At 40.6% G+C, this 26,700-nt stretch overlaps 2 protein-coding genes across 9 annotated transcripts in view; one reads left to right on the top strand and one right to left on the bottom strand.

Moving 5' to 3' along the window:
- Positions 1 to 7,322, top strand: part of HLTF (helicase like transcription factor) — a 29,492-nt gene extending 22,170 nt beyond the window's left edge. For all 6 annotated transcript variants that reach the window (XM_074593002.1, XM_074593001.1, XM_074593005.1 and 3 more), the window contains exons 21-24: positions 543 to 655; positions 951 to 1,131; positions 4,713 to 4,793; positions 5,472 to 7,322. In XM_074593002.1, coding sequence (XP_074449103.1) covers positions 543 to 655; positions 951 to 1,131; positions 4,713 to 4,793; positions 5,472 to 5,624 — 528 coding nt within the window. In that variant the 3' untranslated portion in view covers positions 5,625 to 7,322. The remainder of the gene's footprint in view (positions 1 to 542; positions 656 to 950; positions 1,132 to 4,712; positions 4,794 to 5,471) is intronic.
- An 855-nt stretch (positions 7,323 to 8,177) lies between these two features.
- GYG1 (glycogenin 1) lies at positions 8,178 to 25,340 on the bottom strand. Of its 3 annotated transcripts, none has more exons than XM_074593009.1 (8): positions 25,115 to 25,335; positions 21,315 to 21,450; positions 19,279 to 19,453; positions 18,736 to 18,898; positions 14,832 to 14,958; positions 11,460 to 11,679; positions 10,743 to 10,793; positions 8,178 to 10,511 (listed from the first exon to the last, which is right to left on the bottom strand). In XM_074593009.1, exons 1-8 carry the CDS (start codon positions 25,119 to 25,121, stop codon positions 10,341 to 10,343), a joined length of 1,050 nt encoding a protein of 349 aa, XP_074449110.1. In that variant the 5' UTR covers positions 25,122 to 25,335; the 3' UTR covers positions 8,178 to 10,340. The 3 variants fall into 3 exon arrangements, with proteins under 3 accessions (XP_074449110.1, XP_074449112.1, XP_074449111.1); XM_074593011.1 differs by having other exon boundaries at positions 8,178 to 10,651; positions 25,115 to 25,329; XM_074593010.1 differs by lacking the exon at positions 10,743 to 10,793 and having other exon boundaries at positions 25,115 to 25,340.
- Between the last annotated feature and the right edge of the window lie 1,360 nt (positions 25,341 to 26,700).

The following is a 26,700-nucleotide window of genomic DNA, read 5'->3' as shown; positions in this document are numbered from 1 at the left end:
TGAGAAACTGTCAGTGTTCTTCTGCCTCAGATCCAATTCCTTGCTCTTTTTGTTCTCGTGTTGGTCCCAAGTGTGCTTCTGGTGCCTCTTTATTTTCTGTCATGCCTAGTCAAGGGTCTTCCATAGCTTATTTGCCTGAACATTCCCAGGGGAAGCCTTTCTTGCTTCTTGAGTACAGCTACAGGAGAGCACTTGCCTTGTGGCTGTCCCTTGCTTAAGCCTTACTTTTCAGAGTTCTGGTACTCTGCTGCTTTTTTCCATATGGATTGGAGGTAGGGGAATTGTTGACTCCTGACAGTGGGAAGTGTGTCTGGAAAATGGTATGTGAATCTTTTTCCTCAGTTTGTGACCATTAGACGTGCTCAACCCTTAGTTTCCTTTGGAAGCTAAAAGAAACCCTACCCACAGAATTTAAGATTAGTTCGTTTAAAAGGTATTACTGAACAGTGGTTTCTCAATTGATGTGAACTTTATCAAAGCACCTGTAGGAGTGGAATCAAACTAAGTGAGAATAAGCTGCATAAGTCTCCATTTGATTTCAGATAAACGCTCTCATGCATGCTTTGATAGAACTCCGGAGGGATAATCCAACTGCTAAATGTCTGGTGGTTTCTCAGTTCACAACTTTCCTGTCACTGATAGAAAATCCCTTGAAGTAAGTAGAACTACTGTCATTTTTAATAAATGCATGCCTTTATGGTATTTAGAAAGATCTCTCAAAGAATATAGCATCCTTTTGTTTTTTAGAACTTCAGAAGAGAAACAAATTACTTAAATGCTTTGTTTAGTGGAATAAAGCCATGAATCTCATTCTTATTTTTAATGTATCACCTGTTAAATGCAGAATTTTAAATACGCTTTTCAAAGTAGAGGTCAGGAATTTAATGTATTTATTTCCTGTTGTCACAGAAAATGGATTGTTAAATGGAACATTTTTACGTTCTCTTCAGAGAATCAGGGTTTGCCTTTACTCGTTTGGATGGGTCAATGGCACAGAAGAAAAGAGCAGAAGCAATTCAGTGTTTCCAAAGCAGCCAAGCAGGATCCCCAACTGTAATGCTTTTGTCTCTGAAAGCAGGTGGAGTTGGATTAAATCTGACAGCAGCTTCCCGAGTGTTTTTAATGGATCCTGTGAGTAATGGGTTGTTCATAATGATGTGGCTTAATCTAGGTGAAGCTCCTTTTTGGTGTTTTCCTAAGAGGTAGAAGGAAAGCCCCTCTGGGAATGATCAACACTGATGAGTATCTGTTAAAAGGCAAATGGGGCTTTTCTTCATTGGTTTCCCTGGCATGTTTTTGTTTTAATGCAATATTTTTGTGCTGTCCATTTATTTACTGTGAATGGAAAGAATGCTAATAGTACTGGTAACAAAGTGGTGTGTAGCATTTGATATCTGTTCCTTCTCTATTTCTTTCTCTTTCTTTATGATACTTTTGAATGTGGTTTTGTTTTATTTAATAACTTCAAAAGCCATAAAGTGGAATTTCAGGACCAGTGTATTTTTTTCTGAGTTATGATGCAGTGCTTCTCTGCTTTAGTCTTTTCTGTTATTTTTGTGAATTTATTAATAAGACAGATATTAGTCTGAGGTTACTTTTTGTGGTTGTAGGAGACTGAGAAAGATGGTGGTATCTAAATTTAGGAAGTTTTTTCCTTTCATTAAAGCACTCAGGAATGCAAAATTACTTGTAAGGAATAAAAATGTAAATTACATTTATTGATAGCACAATGATATTCTTAACAGAATTGGTTTATGTCTTCTTGTGTCATTGTACAACATAGAAGTTTTTCTGTTCATTTTCTCCCTTCCCCACTATTTACTTTCTGCTCTGATGTCCTAGTTTTTTGGCAGTTGGAAACAGACAAATTCTGCAGTTTGTGCACTTGAAAACAAAACTGAAGTAAATGAAAATAATAGTGTAGCTTTGGACTTGGGCATCTGGTAACATGAATAGTAAAGAAAATGTACTAGCTTGGACATCAGGTTAGTGATAATAACAGCATGAAGACAAAGAGTGAGAGTATGGAGAAGTTGCCTTGGAAAAAGGTTTTTCATGAACTGTGATACAGAAACAATACTTGTGAAGAGGTATGTGTTGCATTGAATAGTTCAGTTGGAAGGGACCTGCAACACCATCTAGTACAACTTTTTTTTTTTTTAACAATTCTCTGAATAAGAGATTGTGGAAAGTCCAAGAGAATTTTCATTTTCTGTGAATATAATTAATAAGGTATAATGCATACACCATGCTAGGGCAAGCAATGGTAAGAGAATAAGCTAGACCTTGTTAACACTGAGTAATCTACAGTATGTAGTTATACCTCACAGACCAGCGCCAAATATAACTGCATCCTTTATACACCATTGAATGACTTCTCCTCATCCTGCTGCTAACCATGCCGTGATGGTAACCATCCCAAGCGGCAGTGGTTGACTACTTCTATTTGGTGAAGGGGCAGTGGGGCCACATGATCCTTTATGATCTCCCTTTTGAATGTGCAGTGCCGAATGAGATTCAGTCATGCATCAGCATTCCTTGAAGTGAATTAGCAGCAATAATAGGATTTAAGAAGCAGACATACCTCTGGAGCCAGTGGAGTAACCAGTTTTTCTACTCAAATTCTGTGGATTTGTTGTAGAAATGTAGCTTAGACATCTGCATTCTTTCTCTGAGATGCGTTAGACCACAGTGCAAGGGAGGAACATGTCTCCAACCATAGACTACTTTCTCCCCCCCCCTTTTTTTTAATTACTTGTTTGTTTGTTTAAAAGCAGTCATATCTGCTGAATTCTCACCTCTCGGAAGAAATATGAACCTTTAATGTGAGCATATTATGAGTATACAGATGTTTTTCCGAGGCTCAAGTTTCTCCATATTTTCCCATGTAAAATACAGTATCCTTTGTATGAGATATTGTAGAAAGGCACAGAGGTATTGCAATTCAGTTTTGTTTGCTGGACTGATGAGAGAAGAAGATTGAGAGTAGTACACTTTGGTCCTCCTCGACTACAGCAAAGATAGAATGGAACATGCTTGTCCATGTTTGGATTAGATCTTTCCTCAAGACATAATCTTGTTTGTACATCAGATTAGGATTAGAACTGTTTGCTGTACGTAGCTTGCCACAAATGTTCATCTTGCAGTGACAGATACATCATAGAATAATACAATGGTTTAGGTTGGAAAGGACCTTAAAGGCCATCTAGTTCCAACCCCCCTGCCATGGGCAGGGACACCTCCCACCAGACCAGGTTGCTCCAAGCCCCATCCAGCCTGGCCTTGAACACCTCCAGGGATGGGCCCTCCACAGCTTCTCCGGGCAACCTGGGACAGTGTCTCACCACCCGCACAGTAAAGAATTTTTTCATTATATCTAATCTAAATCTCCCCTCTTTCAGTTTAAAGACATTACCCCTTGTCCTATTGCTACCTGCCCTTGTAAAAAGTCCCTCTCCAGCTTTCTTGTAGGCCTGTTTTAGGTACTGGAAGGGGCTATAAGGTCACCAATCTCGATCTGGACATTGAGCCATTGACCACTACCCTCTGGAAGTGACCATCCAGCCAATTCCTCATCCACTGAACATTTCACCCATCAAATCTGTGTCTCCAATCTAGAGAGAAGGATGTTTTGGGGGACCGTGTAAAAGGCCTTAGAGAGGTCCAAACAGACAATGTCCATAGCTCTTGGCTATTCTCCAGAGACAGCTCTTCACACTCTATCCATTTCTTGATGTAGAGGGCAACACCTCCGCCCCTCCTTCCTTGCCTGTCCCTTCTGAACAGCCTGTAGCTATCAATAGTTGCACTCCAGTCATGGGATTCCTCCCACCAGGTTTCAGTGATGGCACTTGTTTGGTATTTATTTTGCAGATTCATGTCTTAAATGTGTTTAGGCATCAGAGGTTCTTGGAATCTCAAATGAATTTTTTGTGCTAGCCTAGTGCTGTGTTTTCCCCCCTTCTATAGAAAGGGATTAAGAAGAGTTCCTAGATAACTTTCATCATGTGGGTGACATGGCAAGGTGAACCCATGGCACGGGAGTTGCTTATCACAGAACATTATTACATTTTAGGTAGATTTAAATATCCATTCTGTGAGAACTACTAGTACTGTACCTTTAGGTAGAAAAAAATGCTGGAAAAATGCAGAGTACGGACTTGGCATTTCACAAATCTGTATATTTAGTGTTATACCCTAAGCATAAGTAGGAACAGCTACACTACCACTTTGTGTTCAGCAAGTTTCTTGTTTACCTAACTTGGTGATTATTGCATATACTAATGGAAGTATATATTTTCTTTCTTAGCAGTCAGGGGACTTAGTCTACTGATAAATAAGTGCCTGTGTTCAGCTGGTTTAGGCTTTGCTATCAGGAAAAGGGTACTGAGGCAGTTAGTATATGAACTGTTTATTTCAGAATTAGAATGATAACAAGATTGTTTCGATGTCCCCTAGACTCTTGACAGACTTAGGTTTTTTTTTTAAAGCATTTAACTGATCCTGCTTGTTATGAATATATAACTAGAAGTTCTCAAAACTTTCTTTATAGCAGGATGCTTTAAGAGTGAGACGTCAGGTTGTGTGTAATTAATCAGCAAGCAATATTTGTTCAAGAGCTGATGGTACAATAACTTCTTTGTGATTCCATGTGCATCTTACTGTGTATTTTGAAGGGAGGTTATTAACTTGTTCCTTGCTGCTACTGATAGGCTTGGAATCCTGCTGCGGAAGACCAGTGTTTTGACAGGTGTCACAGGTTGGGTCAGAAGCATGATGTTGTTATTACAAAGGTGAGTTCAGAGATGATCTGTTTGAACAGTTTTCTGATTATGAATAAATACATTATTTTCCAAAAAGCTTTACTATATTTTTAAAAGAATTGTGACAACATATGTCTCACCAGTAAACTTAAATTGTGATTTTTTATTTTTTTATTTTTTTTTTTGAAATGTAGGCTTTCAATTTTAAGATTTTATTAAATGTAACCTACTTCCCATTAAATCATTTTAGAAATTAGATGTCCCTGTTGAGCTATTTGGAGTGACTAAGATGGGGTAGTATTGCTGTTGCCTAGCCTGGCTATTAGTTTTGTTGTGAAAGTATATAAAACACCTTTGCTTTTGTCATAGCAGCTTGTTTAGCTGCGGAAGAGCAGCTGGTCTGTCTCATCCAGTCACAAAAATATTACTTGGGAAATTGAAGACAGGCTGTCTTCTATTATAAGTAGCAAAGAAGAGACAGATATTCTTTCAATAAGTGTTTAAAAAAAAAAGGCAAGAAAAAATTAAAATGACAACCATTTTCCTCCAGCTGCTTTATAACCGTTCCCTCTTGCGTTTTACTTAAAAAGTAGTAATGAAATGATGTAACTCTGCTTTTTTTTTCTCCAAAGTACCTACATTTCTCATCCTAAACTTTAATTAAAAAAAAAGAATACCTTCATTTCAGTTGGGCTGTTTTTTTTCCAGTTCATTGTGAAGGATTCAGTGGAAGAAAATATGCTGAAAATTCAGAACAAGAAGAGGGAACTTGCAGCAGGAGCCTTTGCTACCAAAAAGCCTTCAGCAAGTGAAGCAAAACAAACCAAAATTAATGAAATTAAGGCTCTTATTGATTTATAGCTTGAAACTGTGGTATTTTGAGTAAATAATATATTTAATATTTTAGTTAATACTGCTCTTCAATTTACATCTCATGCTAACTTCTAGTTTTGGTGTCTTTACGGTCAAAACATAAATGCCTCAAATAAATTATAAAAACTAATTTGCTCCTAAATGTTAATTTAGAAATGCACAAACTTGATTTGCACTCCTGAGATCTTTCCAGTGTTCATTTCTTCAAAATGTTGCTTATTACGGCAATGCTTAAGACTACATTAGAAATCCATAAAAAAAATAAATGCATATTCGTGCATCGTAACTTGCAAGAATTGAATCTCTTTTTAGAGGTGAAAAGGTAACAGAGAGTAAATAACGTGCTGCACTTGAGACAAAACCCTTGAGAAATTAATTAGCTTTATGTTTCAGTCTCAGTGTTCCTGATAACCAAACAGATCATCTGGATTGTTTTTTTTCAGTGATCTCTTCATAAGGAATTCTTACTTTTGTATGCAATGTTCAAAGATGGTATTTAATTCAAAATCTTAAAGTATTTTTTTACTATTTCTGAATAATACAGAGATGCTGCAGGGAGTTCCTCTGTTGATGACTTCCCATGAGCTAGTAAAAATTAAGTACTTAAATTTGTATAACACTTTCTTTTAATATTTTACTTCCTTTAACAGGATTCCACTAACTTCTGTAACAGTAAAAGTTTTGTGATTTGGATAACATCATAGGCTCGTATTGATAACGTGCTTTCCAATACTTTCACACAATACGATTGCGCTATGTGCAAAGTAGAATATGACCCACTCACTTGTCACTGAATCAGTTATCCCTTGCAAAATAAATTAAACAAAACAAATTATTTTAATACCTGCCAGCTTTCTAACACTTGTCTTGCACTGCTAAGTGCTTCTCCAATCCCATAGATACGTCTTAATGGAGTGCTGATCTGGATGCGTCTTGATTTATAGAGGAAGAACTTAGTAAACAACTTGTGTTTGTGTACTGCAAAGTAATAAATAGCACTGAAGAATCTCAGTGCAGTATTAGTTGAATATTCTTGTCTGTACCTTCTTTCTCTTTCCATTTGATCCTGGTCTTCTGTTATGTGTTTTCTTAAAGCTAGGCTGCCTTCCCTGTTACACTCAGAATTGGAGGCTGAGATTGCTATGTTTAGGTCCCGTTTAGATTCAGGAAGTGCATTTGGCACCAGACAAATGGAATCTGATTTGCTTCTGATGCCTTTCACCTTTTCTTATGTCTTAGAATACCAGCCAGCTGATTATAAGATGAATTGCAAACAGAGTAAATTGAAAAGGACTGAGAAATAAAGGGAAGATGTCTGATATTTGGAGAAACAGTGAGCCAGTGGAAGGAGCGAGAAAGGAATTCAAAATAGGTAACTAATAAGCTGATGCAGTTTTGGGGGAGCCAACATCTTAGCTGTGGTAAAAAGTATGTTTTCAGTCTGTTAGAGGAAGAATTAAAAATACATGAATGATGGAAGACAGCATGAACCCCAGTTAACTGGCTGTCACTGGAAAGTTGACAAAAGAATAAGAAAACAGAGCTACACCTGATTGAAGTGTTAATTGTTTTGGTTTGGATTTTTTTTTTTCTCCTCACAGACTTTATGTAAGTTAAACTTCCTTTGTGTTTTTGTCATTTAGATTCTAAGATAAGCTGGAGAAATAATTCCTGATTATGCATGAGAGATTTGGCTGAGTGTCATTCTTTCCATTTTCCAAGTTAAAATTCCATGAGGAAGAGACACACTTCAAGGGCTAGTCAAGCTACATCATTACTTGTGTTAAAACATACTGACATTTTGCAGAGTGGCTGAGTTATGATTATGAAAACAATTACTAATATAATTTTTCCTCTACTAGATGATGGTTTCCATGTTCCAAAGCCAAATAAAAACTTACTGGAGTTAGTACTAAGCTGTATGGCTAGTTAAGGTCTCTCCCAAGAAAGCCATTAATGTATCCAAGAGAACAGTTAAAGGTCAAAGCTGAGAGGAGAAAAGTCCTGTCTGATTTGATGGAGCTGTTCAGTTAACATGGGTTGTTAAAAACCATGGTGTTCTGGTTGTTTGGGGTTTATTTTTGCTTTTCATGATCTGTAAATAGTCTTTGGCTATTTGGTATATTCTGTGGCATGTTCTAGAAATTAAAGTTTGTAATTACAAACTTAACATTTTTAATTCCAAAGACTCTACCATTCTGTGTTATTTTTTTACCCCCTACATAAAACACAGATGTAAATGAAAACAAAATGCTTCTAAAACTTTTAATAGTTGCTCTGAGTTGTCACCATCTAAGGAACACCTTAGATTAGATTATATGCTTTTTAAAATGGAATTCCAATACTTGAGTCGCAATCTAAGCAGGGCTATGATTCTTTTGAGTTATGTTCTGAGTATAGTGTTACTGCTTTGAGTAACTACATTTTGGAGCAGAAAATTGTTTGATGTATCAAGTGATAATATTACAAGGGATGAAAAGGGATCTCTACTTTTCTGCAAGTGCTGCCTGCAGTAGTTACAGAGGAAATAGTGGCAGATAATGACATAAAGGTCATTTTATTGAAAATATGCTGTATAGAGTTTGGTATAGATGTCATACCTTTCGCTTTCCTGAGGCTGTGGGTAAACACTTGATCATAGTATGAGTCACAGAGGCTAGGACAGAATGGTTTCATAGGTTTTCTTTCTTTACTAACTATATTTGTTAACCCAAAACATGCAGGTTGTCATCTTATTCAGCATCTCTCCTTATCTTCTTCTATTAACGTAACAAAACTTACGTGTTAAACCAGATTTTCACGTTGGTATAGTCTCATGCTTTTACACTTTCAGTTCTCTCCAATTAAGCTTAAAAAGAGGTAACGTGCCTATTCTCTACTATGAATACAGACAAGGGGAGCAAAAGTAAGACTGTTTTGCTGTCTTCAAAAGAGTATTTTACCTTTTTCCATAGAGTATTTTGTGAGCATGCAGAACTCCAATATTTGTACTTGTTGGATAAAGTATACTTTTGTCACTACAGATTGTAACCAGTAATCCCTCCTGCTTTCACACAACTTCAAATTTACCTGTTAAAAAACCACAACACAGCAAAAGAAAAACCCACACAGGAAAGGGTTAGTTACAACCGGGAGTTCAGCTGCTATGTACTTCTAAATGGCTACCAGCTACTTTGGTTTGGACCTAATCTTTAGATTTTTTGCTAAATGGTGATCAAGGAATTTTAGAGCAATTAAGTAGTGAAAACAAGTTGAAACAAACTAACTCATATACCCAGATTATGTCTTCTGCTTTACCAGCAAAGGGTGAGAGCTTGTTGATTGTTTATTTTATCTCTAGGCTAAAAGTTTAGCACCCTCACTAGCTTGGTGCCAAAATCCTCCTTTATCAGGAAATAATGAAAAAATATTTTCTTAGTGGTTCTGGACTAGTACAGAGTACAGCTGTCAAAGACAGAACACTAAGTAATGTGGTTCTGTTTAGACTTCTGGCTACAGGACAGGAAACTTAGTACGGAGAACAGCTAATCTCCATCTGTCTTCAGCATGCTTTTGTTATTGTGGTATTGTTACTGCTGAGAATACAACGTGTAGCCTGCCTGTGGCAAAAAAAAACCACTTTCTTTTACTGTCTGCAGATGGAAAGAGTAGTTTTCCTAATCACAGTAGCTAGTTACTTGAGCAGCTACTTAGTCTTTCTTTGTGAAACTAACAGCATCATCATTGTGTTTAAAAACAAGTTCACAGCACACAAGGCTACGTTAGGGATGAGTTTCTTTAGTCACTGCAACAATCCCTCTGTGCTGCTTATGTGAGTAGCCTCAGCAGGTGCTTCCTCCGCTGCTCTGTCCTAGGCTGAGGGCAAGCTAATAAAGGGATTGGCTCTAAACAGCTCCCTTGCAAATGACTGTATACTCTGTAAATAATTACAGAGCTAAAAGCTGGACACTTGCTAATGATAGCTGGAGTAGCCCTAGCAAAGCTCAAGGGTTATATCTGTTGAATATTTTAGTTGGACTGCTTCAGAGCTCCCTTTTTTTTTTAATTGCTCAAGAGTTTAGGGAAGCCAGAAATGCATGACAACTTTTTATTTTTGTATCAAGTGAAACATTGCAAGTAACAGATAAAACTCAGTTTACTAGTCCCATAGTGTACAGAACTGAAAAATGCATTCTGCCATGCTGTAGGCACTGTGCGTAAGAACCTGGTCAAAACTTCAGTGCAATTGTGACTGGAAGAGCAAAGCAGTGCTATTACTGTTACATCTGTATGTATCCCAGTGTCATTAATACATTTTTGGTAAAGCAGAATGGCTACCACTCTAGTGTATGAGCAATCCCATGAATAAGATTTTACTTCTAAAACAGCAAGCAAAGGAATCACTGCTAACCACCTTAATGAGGTGAGGTAACAAACCCAGTTTCAAGGAATATGTTGAGCCAATTGATCACAACAGAAGAAAATTTAAGCTGAAAATACCTGGTTTTATCTAGTAGGGAGAATTGGAAATTGGGCAGTTATAGGTGGCCCAAGGAATTCTGCTTCCTAGCTTTTGCTCATTCTTCATCTGTAGCACTGCAGAGGCCTTCAGCCAAGAAGTTTTTCATCAAGCTACTAGCAAGTGTAACTGACCACCATCTACACCTTTCTAGCTGTTAGTTCTGGAACAAGTCCTTGCATCACCACTGTTTGAGACAGGCATTTCTACTGAAGGTAGGTATCAAGTTTCTTCTTGATGTTGTCAAAGGAATCCACTCCCAAATAGTCAGCTTGGCCCTGTTCCCACCGTTCCTTGCGTTCTTCTGAAGATACGGTTGGTAATACTGGTGATGATGCTGATAGTGATATGTGGGACACTGCCTCTGTAACCTCTGCCTAAAAGGAAAGGCAGAGTAAAAATACAGAAATATTTTGCACAGCTAAAGCGAGCAACAAGGTATAGAATGGGACAATGAAGTAGATGTTCTCATGCGCAGCAGCAAGCATTGCCAATGGGCAGGGATTGTGCAGCTTTCCTAGCAAAATAACAAAGCAGAGTTACAGAAGTTAGCAGGGACAGGGAGAAAAGAAAAAAAAAAAAAGAAGAAAAGTTTAAGTTCTTCATACCTCTCTACAGAAGCCACAAGAGAAAGCCAGAGTATAGGCCAAGCCCGATAGCTGCAAATAGTTTGTTAGAAAGATGTAAGATTAACAAGAGAAAGCACATCTTAAAAGATCAGTAACTTTGGTCTTAGAAAGGTTGAGAACTTAAACTGGCCTATGTACTAAGCTAAGACTATGAAGTCTCCAGTCAGATGCAAGCCACTAAACTCTGTGAGCGAGAAGTAGAGTTAGAAGCGTTACTTTGGCTTTGGTAAGTATTGGGATGCATCACTGCCAGTCTACATAAGCGTTCATTCTCTAGTTATCCCAGGCTTACCTAGATTTGTTTCACCATGCAAGATCTACATGTACATATTGCATGCTGAACTGGGGTTCTTCTGCTTGAGAACCTTACTAGCTGCAACACAGTTAAGAGTTAGGACCCTTCTCTGTATATATATTAAAGAAGTTGCTACAGTATAACTTCTGGTGCACCATTAGCTGCTTAGACAGACTGTTCTAGGCAAGCAGACAGCTACATTCAAGACCACTATAGCATGCTTATCTGCTGTAGTAGTATTTATTCCAAGCTTAAAAAGAACAAAACCAAGAACCCCTGCGTCCCACAAACTAAACCACACCCATGCTTTGAGATGGATAGAGGGAAGAGAAATCAGTGGAATGGTAAAGAACCTGTCATCCATACTTAGGTAGTTCCTACAAAAATATTAAAGGACATACCATGCTTACACCTGTAATACTTTCTTTAACAATTCCATGCTGTTCTAGTAGTGGTAAAACATCAGCTGTGTAGATGTCCCACCACATGTTGAGGAATTCTGGGTGAACTATTTTAGGGTCATCCATGTTGCCTTTTATGCTTTTTGTTTTGGAGTCATATGTGTAATTCCATGGTTTTATGCTTCCCAGAAAATGCACCACTTTAGTATTTGCGCCAAACCTGTTGGACAGAAAACGTTAGAACCCACAGTTTGTGGAGGTGTCTAGAAAACAAGAGTTTTGACTGGCAGTCATAATTTTTATTTTTTTAACCTGCAATTTCTGTAGGTGTCCAAAAAACAGGAATATGAATATATTTAGAAGGCTAAACACTAAATGATCAAACTGCCAATACCTACTGGGACTGAAAGCATCGCTATACAACAGAAAAAATGCAAATGGAATTCTACATTACACTAGTCAGAATACAGCCAAAACCTAATGGTCTGGGCTATTTAAGTACTTACAGCCAACTCAAGTCTTTAGGTAGAGTGGTGTCCATAGCTCAGGAGAGAGCAGTCTCAAGCAGCCGTTGCAATCGGAACTGGTTTTAAAAGTGAAAAAGATTCTACTCCAAAGTCAGAGATCCAGATAGTTAGGCATTACAAGCATTACGTAGAGAAGGGTCAGCGTTACAGTTACCCTTTCAGCTTATAGCCCTATAGAAAAGGATCATTGGAAGGCCCTGCTGTGGAAAGGCTGCCTCCCTGCAAAATAATAGCTTTGTATAACTTAGGCATTTCAGAGGCCTTCTGATCTTGGTGCAGCAGGGTCTTGCTAGACAACCACCACTTATTTTCTAAATAACCTTAGTTTAGCCATGGGTGCGTTTTCTGGTGGTGGTTTTTCACTTGTTTCTTTTTAAAACTATTTTAACTTCATTTTCGATATGGACTTTTAGCTTTGCCTCAAATGTTACCAGTATGTTCTTTTGCATTAAGAGCATAGATGAGATACACCCCTTTTGAAGTAAAAAGAACGCTAAAAGAAACAGCATTCATTCATTCTTCTATGGTTCCAGAACTAGAGTTCAGCTTGATTCAGATTTGTAAAAAAGCAATACCAGGCTCTCTAGTAACAGCAACTGTCTCACCTAGTTCATCACATATTAGGATTTCTTATCAACATAATATGATTAAAATGAACAATAATGCCAAACTAGTTTGTCTAACATTGTTAAGCACACCTTGGTCATTTTGACCAGGACTACAATGTTTAAGGAGTTTTACATATGGAGACTATGCAGGTGTGTTTCAAAAACTTTAGAATATTTGAAACAAGGCAATATGCATTTGGATGGGGTTTTTTGTACTATTACAAGATCCGTGACTGTATTTAAATGTTTACATTCAGTGTTTTGAACACAACTGATCTTATTGCAGAATGAAAACCTATGCATGTGTGAAACAAGGTCTAGTATTTGCACTAATTGCAAGAAAAAAAAATTCTGTCTTCTAGAGGTCAGTTCCTGGGCTTTAACTTTCAACTCCATATGTCAAGATTTAACATAAGGGGACTACCGTGGCTGTCACAGCACCACTTAACAGCCTGAGCTTTCTTCATCTCAGGCTGCTGCTGTTCTGAGGAAACTTGTCCTTGTTTAAAAATCAAGGCTATTTAAGCTAGAGAATGCCTAAGTGTTATGTTACACTTTCTGCAAATGGAGAAGCGTATTCTTAGTAGTCTGTCCAGTTAAGACCTGTACAATGGTTGACAGATGACAGGCTTCTACGATGTTTTCAGTGTCTGCTTTCTAGATACTTTCTAGATCTGCAATACTTTCTTTTGACATTTAAGCTCAACTGTTCGGAAGCTTCATGTCCACACTGGCCTCAGCAACTAATCTGTCTTTCCCCATCTCCCAGAAAAGTCCTTCATCAATGTTTTGAAGTTAGAGAGCATTTGTCATGAATTGGCATTTTCCTTTGGAAAAAGGATTACTGGGACTGCTGTGAAATCTAGTCTCGCTGTACAAAGCTGCAAAAAACTTAGCTATTGATGTCAGTAGGTTTAAATTTCACTTTATTCCAACTGCTGATTATCAGGCATGTAGCTGCTGATCTAACCAGGGGAAGTTGTTCCACCTGTCGAGCAGGGCATTCTACTTAAAAAGGGCTGGACTTCCAGCATTCTGCTCTTGAACATCTGCTGATTTCAGTTAGGCAATTGATTCAATCAGTTAAATGGAATTTTTGTCAGGAGCCCACAGATCCACTTAGTCTTTTGTGGCAACAACGTCATTTGTAAATTTAACAACCAGTCAGCCATGGAAAGAGGACACACTTTACAATCGATGTTAGCTTATCAAGTGCTGTCCAACTACTTAGTCATTCTTAGGCTTGCATATATTTCTTTAAATAAGTGTTCCGCTTTTAGCATGACAGGATTTCAGATGGTATTCCGATCACAAGACATAGTTTGATCTTGAGCCAGCAACAGTCCTGCTTATGCTAGCTGCTGTTTTAGACACTAGTAACCTGATGTCATTCGGAGATCAGATTGTTTTTATGCAATTGGTACTTTCCCTCCCCCCTTTTGAAGCTCTTAATGAATAAGAGTTTCTGTGTAACATTTCAGCTTCCCCTGCTTCCTCCTGTGTTTATTGTAACACTTTGACTGACCCTGTCACTGATACTGTTTACTCACATGCCAAATCTAATACTGCTAGCTAGGGAGGATACAGTTGTTTTCCTTACACAGGAAGCTTGCAAGGATATGATGGTTGGCTGTGGTCTTTGTTCCATCTTGCTATTACTTAAGGAACTGTCTGAGATCTAGAAAGACTGTTGGGAGAGAATTATAGCTTTACACAAGTCTTTGTTCACCATGTTTATTTGAATGGTATAGATTGATTAGATGAACTGTAACTACTGGTTGTTAAATACCCTAAGTAATTTGCGTGAGGAAAGGGCACGTTATATAGGTAGGAAACACCATCACCAGTGGCATGCTGAAATTCAGCTCAAGCTGATTCAAGAGCTACTACCTTTGGTTAGAGATGTAACGGACAGTATCCCATACTGGAGTAGTGGTTCTTCCTTTTCCAAGTTACCTGTCAAATATGCTTACTCTAAATCAACTTCAGTGTTACCACCAGGGATGAGTTGTTTAAGCTACAGATACACCTTTCTGTCTGCATGAATCATGAGATGATTCATTTAACTAGTATTAATTTATTAAACTTTTTTTTGAAAAAGAAAATTATACCTTCTTTTAGTGAAAATAGTTTCCCTTTAGAAAAAACTGTGTAAGTTCACATCACAGCCTGTTTATTCTATTACAATAAATTAGTTTATATAAGCTCTGAAAGTTGTCTTAGAATGTTGAACTTACGCTTTAAATGCTGGAAGGTAGGAATATACAGAAGTGCTGCTCAAATTATAAATAAATGGTAGATGCTTGCTCATGTCTGTTGTTGCCCAGCTGCTGAAAAAGGTGTTTAATAACCCCTGATCTGCACCTGAAAGAGAAAGCATTAATAGGCTACAAGCATCAAATAGCTGTTTTACGATCTTTTTCAATCACTATGCTAATTAAGTGTTGGTAATGCAGTTGTCATGTCTGGTAGGAGTTTGGCACAGAGCACTAGAGTTCCATTTGTGAACGACCCTGTAAACCTTGCAGCCTTTGAAAATCCAAAAAAGGCAGAGAAGGAAAAAGTATGTGTGGGATTACTTTTCTACAACATAGCAGAATATAGCTGCTCACAAAGTCAATTTCTTTTACAGCTTAAGTTCAAGCTGATAAGGCATCAAAACCCAGGACTTGACAATTGAGTACTGTTCAACTTCAGGAAAGTTGTAGCTCAGAAGATCAAGTACCAAAAATTTGTTTTATTACTTATGCTTACAGATGCATGATCAACATCAATGCCAGAGTTGCAGTATCAGTGGTCTGTTAGAGCTACAGCCCTGGATGTATCTACCTGTGATCAGATCAGGAAAGCACATTGAGTCTTGGTGACTACTCTAGTAAAACTTCAGCAAATTCCTTAACAGGCAATAGGCATTCCTAGTTCTTTACTAAAAAGCTGCTGACTAACCCTTAAGTGAAGGTAACAACTACTCTGTTGGGAGGGGTCACCTCTTAGTTTGCAAGCAGAGGTTGTAATGAGGTCAGATGCGTCTGAAGTGGTTTGGTATGTCAGTAGTAGAGTAGCTAAACAAACCAGCATCCGGCCCACAGCAGACTAGTTTATACAAAGCTACTGAGAAGTTACTTATTTATATCCATTCATTCTTTATTGCAGTGAATATACTTGGTCTTTAAGTGCTAACAGTTCCTCTTATGAAGGAGATTGAAGGTAATCCCTCAACTTTCATTTGCTGTCTTCCCTCCACCTATAACTGTATTCACAACTAGCATTGCTAAGAGAGGGTAAATGCATAGTTAGAAAAGAGGCAGTGTTTTATTTTAATCTTTATTCTTCTAAAGCACTCAGTCTCTGACTCAGTTTTTTTTAATTGACCTGCAGTTAGATTTAGGGCAGAACTAACGTTTACACCCTCACTGATGTTTGAGCAGAATTTGCTTTTTGCAACTGAAGTATCTAGACACTGGGCATAAACTTAGATGTACGGACAGGATACTGGCAAACATAAATTTTAAGTATCCTGTTACAGCTGTCAGCAAGCATGCAGATTGCAGAGGGAGAAATTGCCTAGAGATTCAGTCCGGTAACTTCAAGCCTCTGACTTGCGTCTCAACCCATAAAGGGAGGAAAGCACTTTTGAAGAAGTTGTACAAGAGAATAAGAGTCAAAGAAATCAGGCCAGTCCCCTGGTCTTTACTCAAAGTTTCATTATAACTTCTAACTTAATGACATGTTAAGAATGTGTATGTTAACAGTAAAATGATCTAAATGAGACAGAAGTCTGGGAAGCCCTCTCAGAACGGATAGCTCATAACTGAAGGGGCAGCAACAATGTATTTAACTTATTCTATAGGACTGTCTCCCACTCAGATTGTTTTACATACTTGGCTTTTTTCCAGATGGCATGCATTTGTGCCAAAGCAGCCACTGAAAGTGGCATTTAGCTGTCCTAGTTCTGAGTTCAATAGTAGTCTTGTTGTATAAACTTGACCTTAGACATAAGGTGAAAGAATCAGGTAGTAGTTACATTAGCAACATATCTACAGATACAATCTTGCTGCATTATATCTTTATATGTAAAAGCAATCATTTAAAATTCCAGGCTAAAGAGCCAGAAAATTGTTGAAGCAGTAGCAGTGTTTTTAAGGTATCAGTACTACCAGATTTATTTTAAACCCAAACTTCCCCCCCACCACCACTTTTAGATGGCATCTAGAATTATGCATGATATATTCCTCATTATATAGAAAGGTAAAGTTCAAACAGACAAAGTAGTTGTCTACATAAGTAGCTATCACTCTACCATTTCTGGACAACACCATTATACAGGAGGCATCTGTCTGCTGTTATAAACATGAGATATCCCAGGAAGCCTTGCGTTTCCTAGTTACTACTACTGCAGCTGGGGTGCTTAGAGCTTGACTTCAATTATACATAGCTTGGTAGCTTGTTGAGTTTGCATGCCAGTGTCCCACTAAGGGCAGTGACCCTTCACAGACATTTCTCTTATAGTTTCCTAAGAACTTTTATTACTATCTAGATCAATTTAAAGTTTAAATCCCCTTTCTCCCAACTGAGTTCATGAACTCAGCAGACAGAATAAGTCTCCATGGTCTCATTACTCAGATCAGTGCTACCGTTTAATAAAAACTGAATAAATTTTAAAGCTGAAGTACAAATTACAGTTCTAGAAATTTAGTACCTGAACCATTAATTCACTGTTTTTGCTGTTAAGAGCTGCAACAATTGCTTCATGTTTAGGACATTGAGGAAGTTTCACCATTGTGTGGCTTTAGCTTTCAAGTCAGAAAGTATATTGTGGACACAGTTCTATTCTTTTAAAGGACAGGGGCCCTAGACCTAGAAGATGGGTCTGCTAGCAGTCAAGCACAAAGCTCAGAGGAGACAATCACCAAGTCTCAGATATTCCTGGAGCTACTCAGTCGTCAGTTTGCACAAAGATGTGGGTTTGTTTGGGATGTGTTAGTTTTGTTGTTTTTTTTAAAAAAAAAAAAAAGCAACAGTTCAGTACCATACTACAGCTTTTGCTGTAGCTGGTGATCAGTTTACACCCAACATTTGAGAGCTCTCCCAGAGCTACCAACTGCTGCCTTGCCAGAAGCAAGGTACAGACAGACCCTTCATTAGATTGCAGTACTCCTTTTCACTAGAGTTTATTCATTAAGCATCCAACAGCAACTACTGTTCTTTAAGAGGCCACACATAGGAGTCCACACAGTAACAGGGATTATTCTGCAGACTAGAATTGACATCTAGAAAATTTACTTTTTTACAAACTACTGAAAGGTAAGTCAACAGGCTCGCTAATTACCTTCTATTAAGAGCTCCATTTTATGATCTTATTTATGTAGTTATCTGTAGCTTTTTCAGTTAGACTTTGTTTTGTTCCACAGTAGTTATATAATGAAATTTAGTGACAGGAGACAGCTACAGTCATTCAGAAGCCTTTAGCTATAGCAGTCTTCAAGCAGTGTGTGCATTTACTGCAATGGTAATAGATTTAGGAGTCTTACAGGACAGCAGGACTTGGCTTCTCAAGCTTAAGTCTGGCACAGTGGCTGATCCCAAGTGACCTATAGTGGGAAGCAGCCAAGGCTACATGCACTCGATATTGGGAAAGAGATGGTCACCACCCCATAATGACACGAAGCTATCACACAGCATGTGAAGAGATAGTTGCATCTTCAAGTGTTTGTTTCTCTGAAGCAGCATTCAAGTTCATCAGTACTATTTTTTCCACAGCAACTTGAGTTAGCATAGAATATTCAAGCAATGAATGTCAGGAATGCATGAAGCATAGTGCTGCAGTTTCATTTACTAATGCCTGCATTGTGCTTGCTTGAGATTTCTTGTTACGTGATTCCACATTGCTAATGCTTACAGCTACTAGTTTGGAGGCCAAACTCTTAGGGTTTTATTTCATGAAGTCTGAAAGAAGTAATTTTACTACAAATTGTAATAATAGCCTCTATTGTGAGAGGGAAATAATTTTTGTGTCATTAATACATTGAGTTCAGAATTCTACCATACGGAGTCCCCATGGCACATACGTAGTTACTGAGCCATCCCAACCACTACTACCATTTTGGTCTAACTTATATTGAAATACAAATTAATACATACCATCAAAGCTGCCGTTCTCTGTGGCAAACTGTAACAGCTGATTGTATGTTTCAATGGAAGGTCGGTAAACAAAAACTCCAGAATTAAAACAGTCAGGCCAACCTGGATCTGGTGCTGCAGAAAGCTCTTCTCTCTCAAAAAGCTCATCAATATTTGACAAAACCTAGTTTTAAAAGGGATAAAAGTTTTCTGCTTTTTAGGCTAGGAATTGGGGTATCACATTTTAATGGATTTTGACATCCCCTTAAGACATGAAAGTTCTCATACTGATGCTCTTGTCTTATGGAAGACAAAATTTTATGGAGGTGGTCCCCACAGACTATGTTACAACTAATTTATATGAAAAAGGCACATACATTTTTAGAGTTACTAGTCCAAATAGCGAGAAGGCCTCTATTATCCCTCCTTTAAAAAAAAAACCACACAACCCCCCCACCCAATAAAACCAGCCCTGAACAACAAAATCAAAAACAACCCACAGAAAAAAATCCAGCAACCCCCATACCAGGTCATTATGAGGTACCATGAGACACAACCACTTACCATTGTGTCTGCATCCATGAAAACGCATTTTGAAAACTGTGTCAGTTCCCAGCAGTGAAGCTTTGTTAATGTGACACCCAGCTCAGGTCTTTTCATTAACGCCAAGTGTGCTGAATCCCCACTATCCAAGACATTTACCAATATGACTTCATCAAAAACTTTTTCCAGCACTCTCCTGGGGAAAGAGTTAATTGCCAAGATTTAGCTCTATTGTTATTCCAGCACCGGACCACATGACAGATTCCATAAAGAGAAGTGGAATAACAGGGAACCTGGCAGTATTTCTTAAGTCATCAGTAAGACCTGACTGCATGTGTTAGAATGCACAGGTACACCTGCGTGCCTCAAGGTTTCTAGGTTGTAGCAGGCACATTTTAGGGAACAAAGATGTTTTGGGTTTTTTATTCCACAAACAGGGCTTGCTACCAAGTCCAGTAGGTCATGGCTATGTAGTACAAACTTTCCACTCAACTTTTTTTCAGACAGACTCTGATTTTTAGCAAGTTAACAGTACTTCAACAGCTTCCCATTTCTTAATTGCCTGCTTAGAGGAGCTTGAGCAGGACAGTAGCTGAATCCTAAGCAGCTGGAACAGAAGTTTGTGCAATAGTTAATGACAACACTGTTCTGGATTTGTGACTGTTAGGGACATCTGACTAGACCCAGTTAAAACTTTCTTTATCCCATAAAGTTTTAAAGACTCATTTAATCATGGCTGTGGGTACAACAGTGTTTTGACCCAGTACCATCTTCACTTAAGGGTGACACCTGAACTTTCAGACAGTATAGTGAGATTCTGTGGCAGGTATCCGATTTTTGCATTAGATGGTAAAGCATTACCATTAGTCCGAGAGGTTAATGAGTTCATACTGCATGAAATATGAAGCATCTGTTTAGTCTCACTGTTCTGCAGTGTATCTTGAATGCTCAGCAATTATCATTTGAGCCACAGAGCTTGTAAATGAGTTTTAGAACTCTGCCTTACAAGGCTGTCTTTATACTGACAGTTTGCTGTGGAGAGTGGCTTTTGAACTTAAGATATACCTTGTTAGCAGATACAGCAAGAAGTGCAAGTTCCAGTTACACCACAAGGTAGGTAAGGTATTGCTGGCCTAAGGGCATAGTACTAGCTGGCTTGCACTACATATAAGCACATTTATGACTCATCTTAAAAGAGCACACTCACCTAATAGGTTAGAATGGATGTTCCATATGTAACATCTTTATATTGATAATGCCATTTAGCTGCCAAGAGACTCCAGAGAGAGTCGCTCCATTTATTATTGAGCCATTTCTCTACCATCTCTATAAATGGAGAGGTATTTTCAGAAGAGCTTCCCCATGTAGAGAATCTTGACCTATCATCTGTAGTTCATGTAGCTATTAAGTTAATTGGTTTTTTACACTCCTCTTACATGTGGAAAGAACACCCAGTCCACTCCACACTGAGACTATTCTAGAGAGGCTGTAGGAAGCAGCCCATTAATTTCATTTGTTGTACCATGGGGGACCATGTACCATGGGGACCTCCTTAGATGCTTTTGTTGATCTGCTGCTGATTTGATGTACCTGGTGCTACTTTAGTTCTATGCATTTTCTTCTCTCCTGATAAAATTTGAAGCATCTGCTAGATTTCAAGAGAACTTATGTTACATTATCTCAGTCTAGAATGCTTGTGCAAAATAAACACCAATCCCCTATTCCCACCTCCACATGCATACACACAGTGCTAATGAACACACATATGATATCATATTGTTGGACAGTTCTTTCTAACTAGGACTATGAAAGTATCAAGTCACAGTTTAGTGCTCCAACTACAGAGTATTTGTTAACTCGTCCTATGGAATAAAGAAAAAAAAAGTTTCACATTTGAAGAACTTAGCAGAATTCAACTTCTACTATCTGGAATTCTGCAAGCTTAGCTGTTAAGTTTCCAGAGTTTTGGAAGGTTACTATTAATGAATTTAACTTCTGTTTTTCACCCTTCGTATCAGCAGGAACCATAGCAGTTTGAGGTATATAAGTGACCTTACCTCATAGGATCTGAGACCTGAGGAGTTATGAGTGCAGTCAGCTTCCTTGTTGTTCTGTACTGTTGCAAGGATGAACCAAGTACCAGCGCTCCTTTCACATAGGAGTCATTTGTGGCTAGAGTCACAAAAGACTGGTCTGGAAGAAATGAACTTGGTCAAGTTAGCACAATCCACTCTCTTATTCTGAGACAGATCTACTAGAAACCTAGCATTGTTAGGTAATCATGCTGTGAGACCTCTAAGATGTGCCCTTTAACTCTGCATATTAGGCCTACCTACATGGCTGAAAAAAGCAGATTATACTTGCATAGCTATACTTGCTATTAGTAACATGACACATTGAAAAATGCAGTAAAAAACCAACCAAAATCAAGATTGTTGCAAGAGAAAACCAATTCCAGTTTGCCCACAGGTTATAAGAGTTATGCCAAATGTTAGAGACAATCCAAAAAATCTCCATTTAGGCCACTATTATACTGGTTTTAAGCTCAAAGTATTGGAGTCAGTGAGCTTGCATTCAGTCTAAAGTTATTAACAGTAGAACTTTGTAAAAGTTACTCTAGGTTCAGTTCTCAACCCTGAAGTTAGGGCTGTGTAAAACTTACATTTCATTTTCAAACAAAAGTAAGCATTGAATTAGATTTCGGACAACAGTATTAAGTTTCGCTAGCTCAGGATTTTGCAGATGAGTTGTTCTGCAATCCATGGCTGCAGCTCTATCACAAGAATGCAAGATTTAAGTGGGAAGTAACCAGTAATATGATTAGCAATTTAAGACTTGCAGCAACAGTATTTGTTCATCAAGCAAAAAAGATATAAAGTTGGATTGTTGCTATGAAGTATAATCTTCTGCTCCGGCTTCTCTTAAAAATAGGTTAAAACGGATCACTTTGCCATATACTGCTTATTGAGGCCATGTAATACAGGCTTTGCATTCTTTCAATTGTCATGTTGTTTTAAACTGCCAGGGTGGGACTGACAAAAGCAAACAAGTAACTTCTAAGCTTCTTCAGTTCACTGTTAACTATCACCATGTAGTACTCCTTTCCAAGCTACAGCGCTTTATAAAGTGTGCTCTTTTCTACCAAACTATTTTTGACACCATCAACAAAATGCTTTCTCCCTAAGAATTTTAAGAGTCGATGTTCACATTCAAATTTTTTTTTACCAACTGCGATTTCTTTACAGAAGTTGTTAACTAGGTTAGATAAGGATTGAAAGTGAGGGTTCTGGGCACTTAAAGGCTTACTATCAAGTCTAGCAGCAAGATTAAAATACCGACTACTCTACTTTCAGAGAGACTGTTATTTGGTACAGCTTCTCAGCCTGTGAGACAGTCATCATCAATATCTTTTTAATACTATTTTAACAGTTGACAACAGAAAGTCATGTACCATAGCTGTCTATAAGCTCTGCAAACCTGGTTTGCAAGCTCTACAGAGCAGCTACAAAACCTTCTATTTTGCTTAGCAGCAAAACCAACTAGTCCCAAGGGATTTAGATTACAGCCATCAATTACAAAGTTCAAAAAGCTTCTGCAATGCCAGGAATAAAGATTTTTTCCAATTCATTTTAGCTACCAATTTGTAATAGTTCATATAATTCAGCAAATCTACAAAACAATTTGTGTTTCTTTGAAGCTTTACAAATGGCAAGTGCATAGCATTTCAAGTGGTGTGACCATCCTAATAGGGCAGCATTTTTCATGACTTAATTTGCATGTTACTCCTCAACTACTCAATAAATAGAAGTCTGCCACACTATGCTGACAGACAGCTCACTAGAAATCCAGAGTAGACAAAGTGGTATTGTGCCCAGCATTCATCCCAATGTTGGTTGTTTTGTTTTTGTTGGGTTTTTTTTTCCCCCCAGCAGTATAAGACTAATTCTTAAAGTGACCTTGCAACTGAAAGACTAGTCTTTTTCATTGAACTGTTAGCAGGTATACTTCTATCATGTCTCCTCATCTAACTGAAACTGAGTATTCACACACAAAGTTCTTGGAGAAATAAAAGTCAATTTAATGATGGAGTAAAGGCTAAGAAGCCCGCTATTATATCCAACTGCAGTAGGAAACTTCATGACTGCTTGAGAGGAGGATACTGGCAACTTGTAGAGCATCCAAGTTGGTGCAGCTTTCCTAAGTTTTGAATAAATTCCATTCTATTCCATATCTTCTCCAAAGTACATTCAAACATGTTACAGAATCATAGAATCATCTAGGTTGGAAGGGACCTTTAAGATCATCAAGTCCAACCATTAACCTAGCACTTCCAAAAACACCACTAAACCACGTCCCTCAGCACCACATCTTTTAAATACCTCCAGGGATGGTGACTCAACCACTTCCTTGGGCAGCCTGTTCCAATGCTTAATGACCCATTCAGTGTAAAAGTTTTTCCTAATCTCCAATCTAGACCTCCCCTGGCACAACTTGAAGACACGTCCTATCACCTGTTACTTGGGAGGAGACTGACCTCCACTTTGCTACACCCTCCTTTCAGGTAGGTGTAGAGACCGATAAGGTCTCCCCTCAGCCACCTTTTCTCCAGGCTAGACTACCCCAGTTCCCTCAGTTGCTCCTCATAAGACTTGTGCTCCAAACCCCTCACCAGCTTTGTTGCCCTTCTCTGGATATGCTCCAGCACCTCAATGTCTTTCTTGTAGTGAGGGGCCCAAAACTGAATACAGTTCTCAAGGTGCAGCCTCACCAGTGCTGAGAACAGTGGGACGATCTGTATGAGTCCATACTACCAGTTGTTGCTTAACATGGAAGTTACATCTGCAGGAGTCTAGTCCATTCCACCTAAACCACAAATGCTCCAGCTGTGTGGGACTCCCTTCCCATCCTCTGTAAACACTTCCTCCACAGTAGGTGATGGTCACACAGCAGTCACCATTATGCCTGAAACACACTGAACTATTAGTAATAGCATGGCTGCAAAAACACAGAGAACGTGAGACAGTCACACAGCATCACAACTGATTTATCCAGACAAAACCAAGCTGCTTTGGAGGCATCTTTGGCTGCCCTGTTCACAGGCTACACTATCTGCACACAAAAGCCCTGCGCTGGCCCTCACACGCCTCAGAGCACGCTGGAAGCCCGAGCTAGGAGCGACCTTCCATGTGGCAGCATGTGGGGGACAGCAGTGCCTGCCCCAGGTGTTTCAGAGCTTTTCCCCAGCAGCATTTCACAGGCACAACCCGGGCTCACAGCTGCTCCCTACTCCTCGGGAGGACCGGGACACCCCACGGTTTAGATGCAGGATCCCTAGCCAGACCGGCACACCTGATCCAGGTGCGCACCGTGGGGCAGAGCACCGGGCTCGGCAGCCTCACGGACCTACAAGTGAGGTCGGCCCCGCTGACAACTCCAGGGAGGCAAACCCGGATGGAGAGCGGCCAGGCGGTGGCGGGGACCCACTCCTTGCGGAGCACCGACGCGCCCGGAGGCCGGGCTCTCCCGTTAGCGCTTCGGGAGAGGGACAGGCTTTCCCCTGCCAGCGGTGCGGCCCCGCAGCGGCCTCTCGGGACCCTCCTGCTCCCCGCCGCATCGCCCCCGCTCGGGGACAGAACCCCGGGCCGGGTACCGAGGTGGAGCGGCCTGAAGCGGGGCTGAACCATGACCGCCCGCTGAACCATGACCGCCCTCCGAACCTGCTCCCCCCACGGCGGGCCTCCCCCGGGCGCTGGCGAGAGCCGCCGCCCGCCCCGCCCGAAAGCGACCGAGCGGCCAGCGCAGCGGCAGCCGCCCCGCAGCGGGGCAGCCCGGCGGAGGCGTGGCGGCGCTGACTGACCTGCCATGGCGCCGGCTCCACAGAAGGGCTACAGCTGCGACAGCGACCGCGCTCCCAGCGCTACGCCCGGGGCCGCCCCTTATATAGGGGCGGGGCCACGCGCCGTACGTCGGCCGGCCGGCGGCGGCGGCCCCGCCCCGAGGAATCCCCGCGTGGCGGCGGGGCGGGCGCTCCGCCATGCCCTGCCGTGGCGGTGGCACGTCCCCCCCACCCCCCTCTCTCCGCCGGCCCTGGGCGGGGCGCGGGGCCGGGCCTGGGGCGGCACCGGGAGGGCCTCACCCCCCCTCCGACCATCCCCCGCCGCCTCCGCGGGTGACCGGGGCTGGGGACCGCCCCGCCGTGCGGGCGGCGGCCCAGGCCCGCGGGGGGGTGGGGGGAGTGGACACGGAGCAAAAAGGCGGGAGCGTGTCGGCACGTGCCGGGCGGCGTGAGCCGCGTGCGCGACGCAAAATGGCAGCCGAGGACAGCGCTCCTGTGGCGAGCGGCTGGGGCCTGCTGTTCAAAACTGAGCAATGGAAGGATGATGACAGATCGTGGAGGGCATAGACATAGAGAAGACACCCCAACTGAAGAGATGAGGCAGTCCAAAGAGTGGCAGAATCACAGACTCATTGAGGTTGGCAGGGACCTCTGGAGGTCGTCATCTCCAACCCCTGCTCAAGCAGGGCCACCCAGAGCTGGTTGCCCAGGACCATATCCAGGTGGGTTTTGAATATCTCCAAGGATGCAGACTCCACCACCTCCCTGGGCAACCTGTGCCTGTGCTCGGTCCCCCTCACAGTGACAAAGTGTTTCCTGATGTCCAGAGGGACCCTCCTGTGTGTCACTGTGTGCCTGTGGCCTCTGGTCCTGTCAGTGGCCACCACTGGGAAGAGCCTGGCTCTGTCCTCTTTGCCCCCTCCCTGCAGGGGTTCATGCACATTGATGGGATCCCCCTGAGCCTTCTCCTCCCCAGGCTGAGCAGCCCCAGCTCCCTCAGGCGTTTCCTCACAGGAGAGATGCTTTTTTTGTCCCTTTGTCGTCCTTGTGGCCCTTTGCTGGACTCCCCCCAGTACGTCCCTGTCTCTCATACTGGGGAGCCCAGCACTGGACACAGTCCTGCAGGTGTGGCCTCAGCAGCGCTGAGCAGAGGGGAAGGGTCCCTCCCTCGCCCCGCTGGCCATGCTCTGCCTAATGCAGCCCAGACACCGTTCACCTTCTCTGCAGCAAGGGCACAGTGCTGGCTCGTGTTAAACTCTGTCCACCAGCTCCTTTTCTGCTATCCACTGTCTTCCTCGGGACAATGACCTATACCTGCTTTTTCACCAGGATAAACTGAGGAAAGTCTGTTAGGAAGGGGATTCCTTTCTAACCTGAAATAGCAAATGGGCTTTGTCATGAAAGGATTTAAAAACTAAACAAACCCTCAAATGCAAACTGATGTACAAAGAACATTCCACCTCCAAATTTCCCCAATATGGGAAATTATGTTTGAGCTGAGACACTTTTTGTAGACCTGCTTTAAAATCAAATTACTTATGTTTAAAATTACCAAAATCAGCAAAGTGCTTCTTGACCAACAACAAAAAAAAAAGTGTTCAGAGCAT

The sequence above is a fragment of the Larus michahellis genome, chromosome 6, assembly GCF_964199755.1.
Source record: "Larus michahellis chromosome 6, bLarMic1.1, whole genome shotgun sequence".
In the NCBI taxonomy this organism is placed as follows: domain Eukaryota; kingdom Metazoa; phylum Chordata; class Aves; order Charadriiformes; family Laridae; genus Larus; species Larus michahellis.
The sequence above is the reverse complement of the archived record's forward strand: the minus strand, read 5'-3'. Positions and strand labels throughout refer to the sequence as shown.

What these genes read in the sequence shown, in the direction of transcription:
- GYG1 (XM_074593009.1), bottom strand. An exon ending in TCATGGATGCAGACACAATG is followed by an intron (nt 18,899 to 19,278) that starts GTAAGTGGTTGT and finishes TTTTAAAACTAG; the next exon opens with GTTTTGTCAAATATTGATGA. An exon ending in CTTGTGGCTTCTGTAGAGAG is followed by an intron (nt 10,512 to 10,742) that starts GTATGAAGAACT and finishes CTTTCCTTTTAG; the next exon opens with GCAGAGGTTACAGAGGCAGT.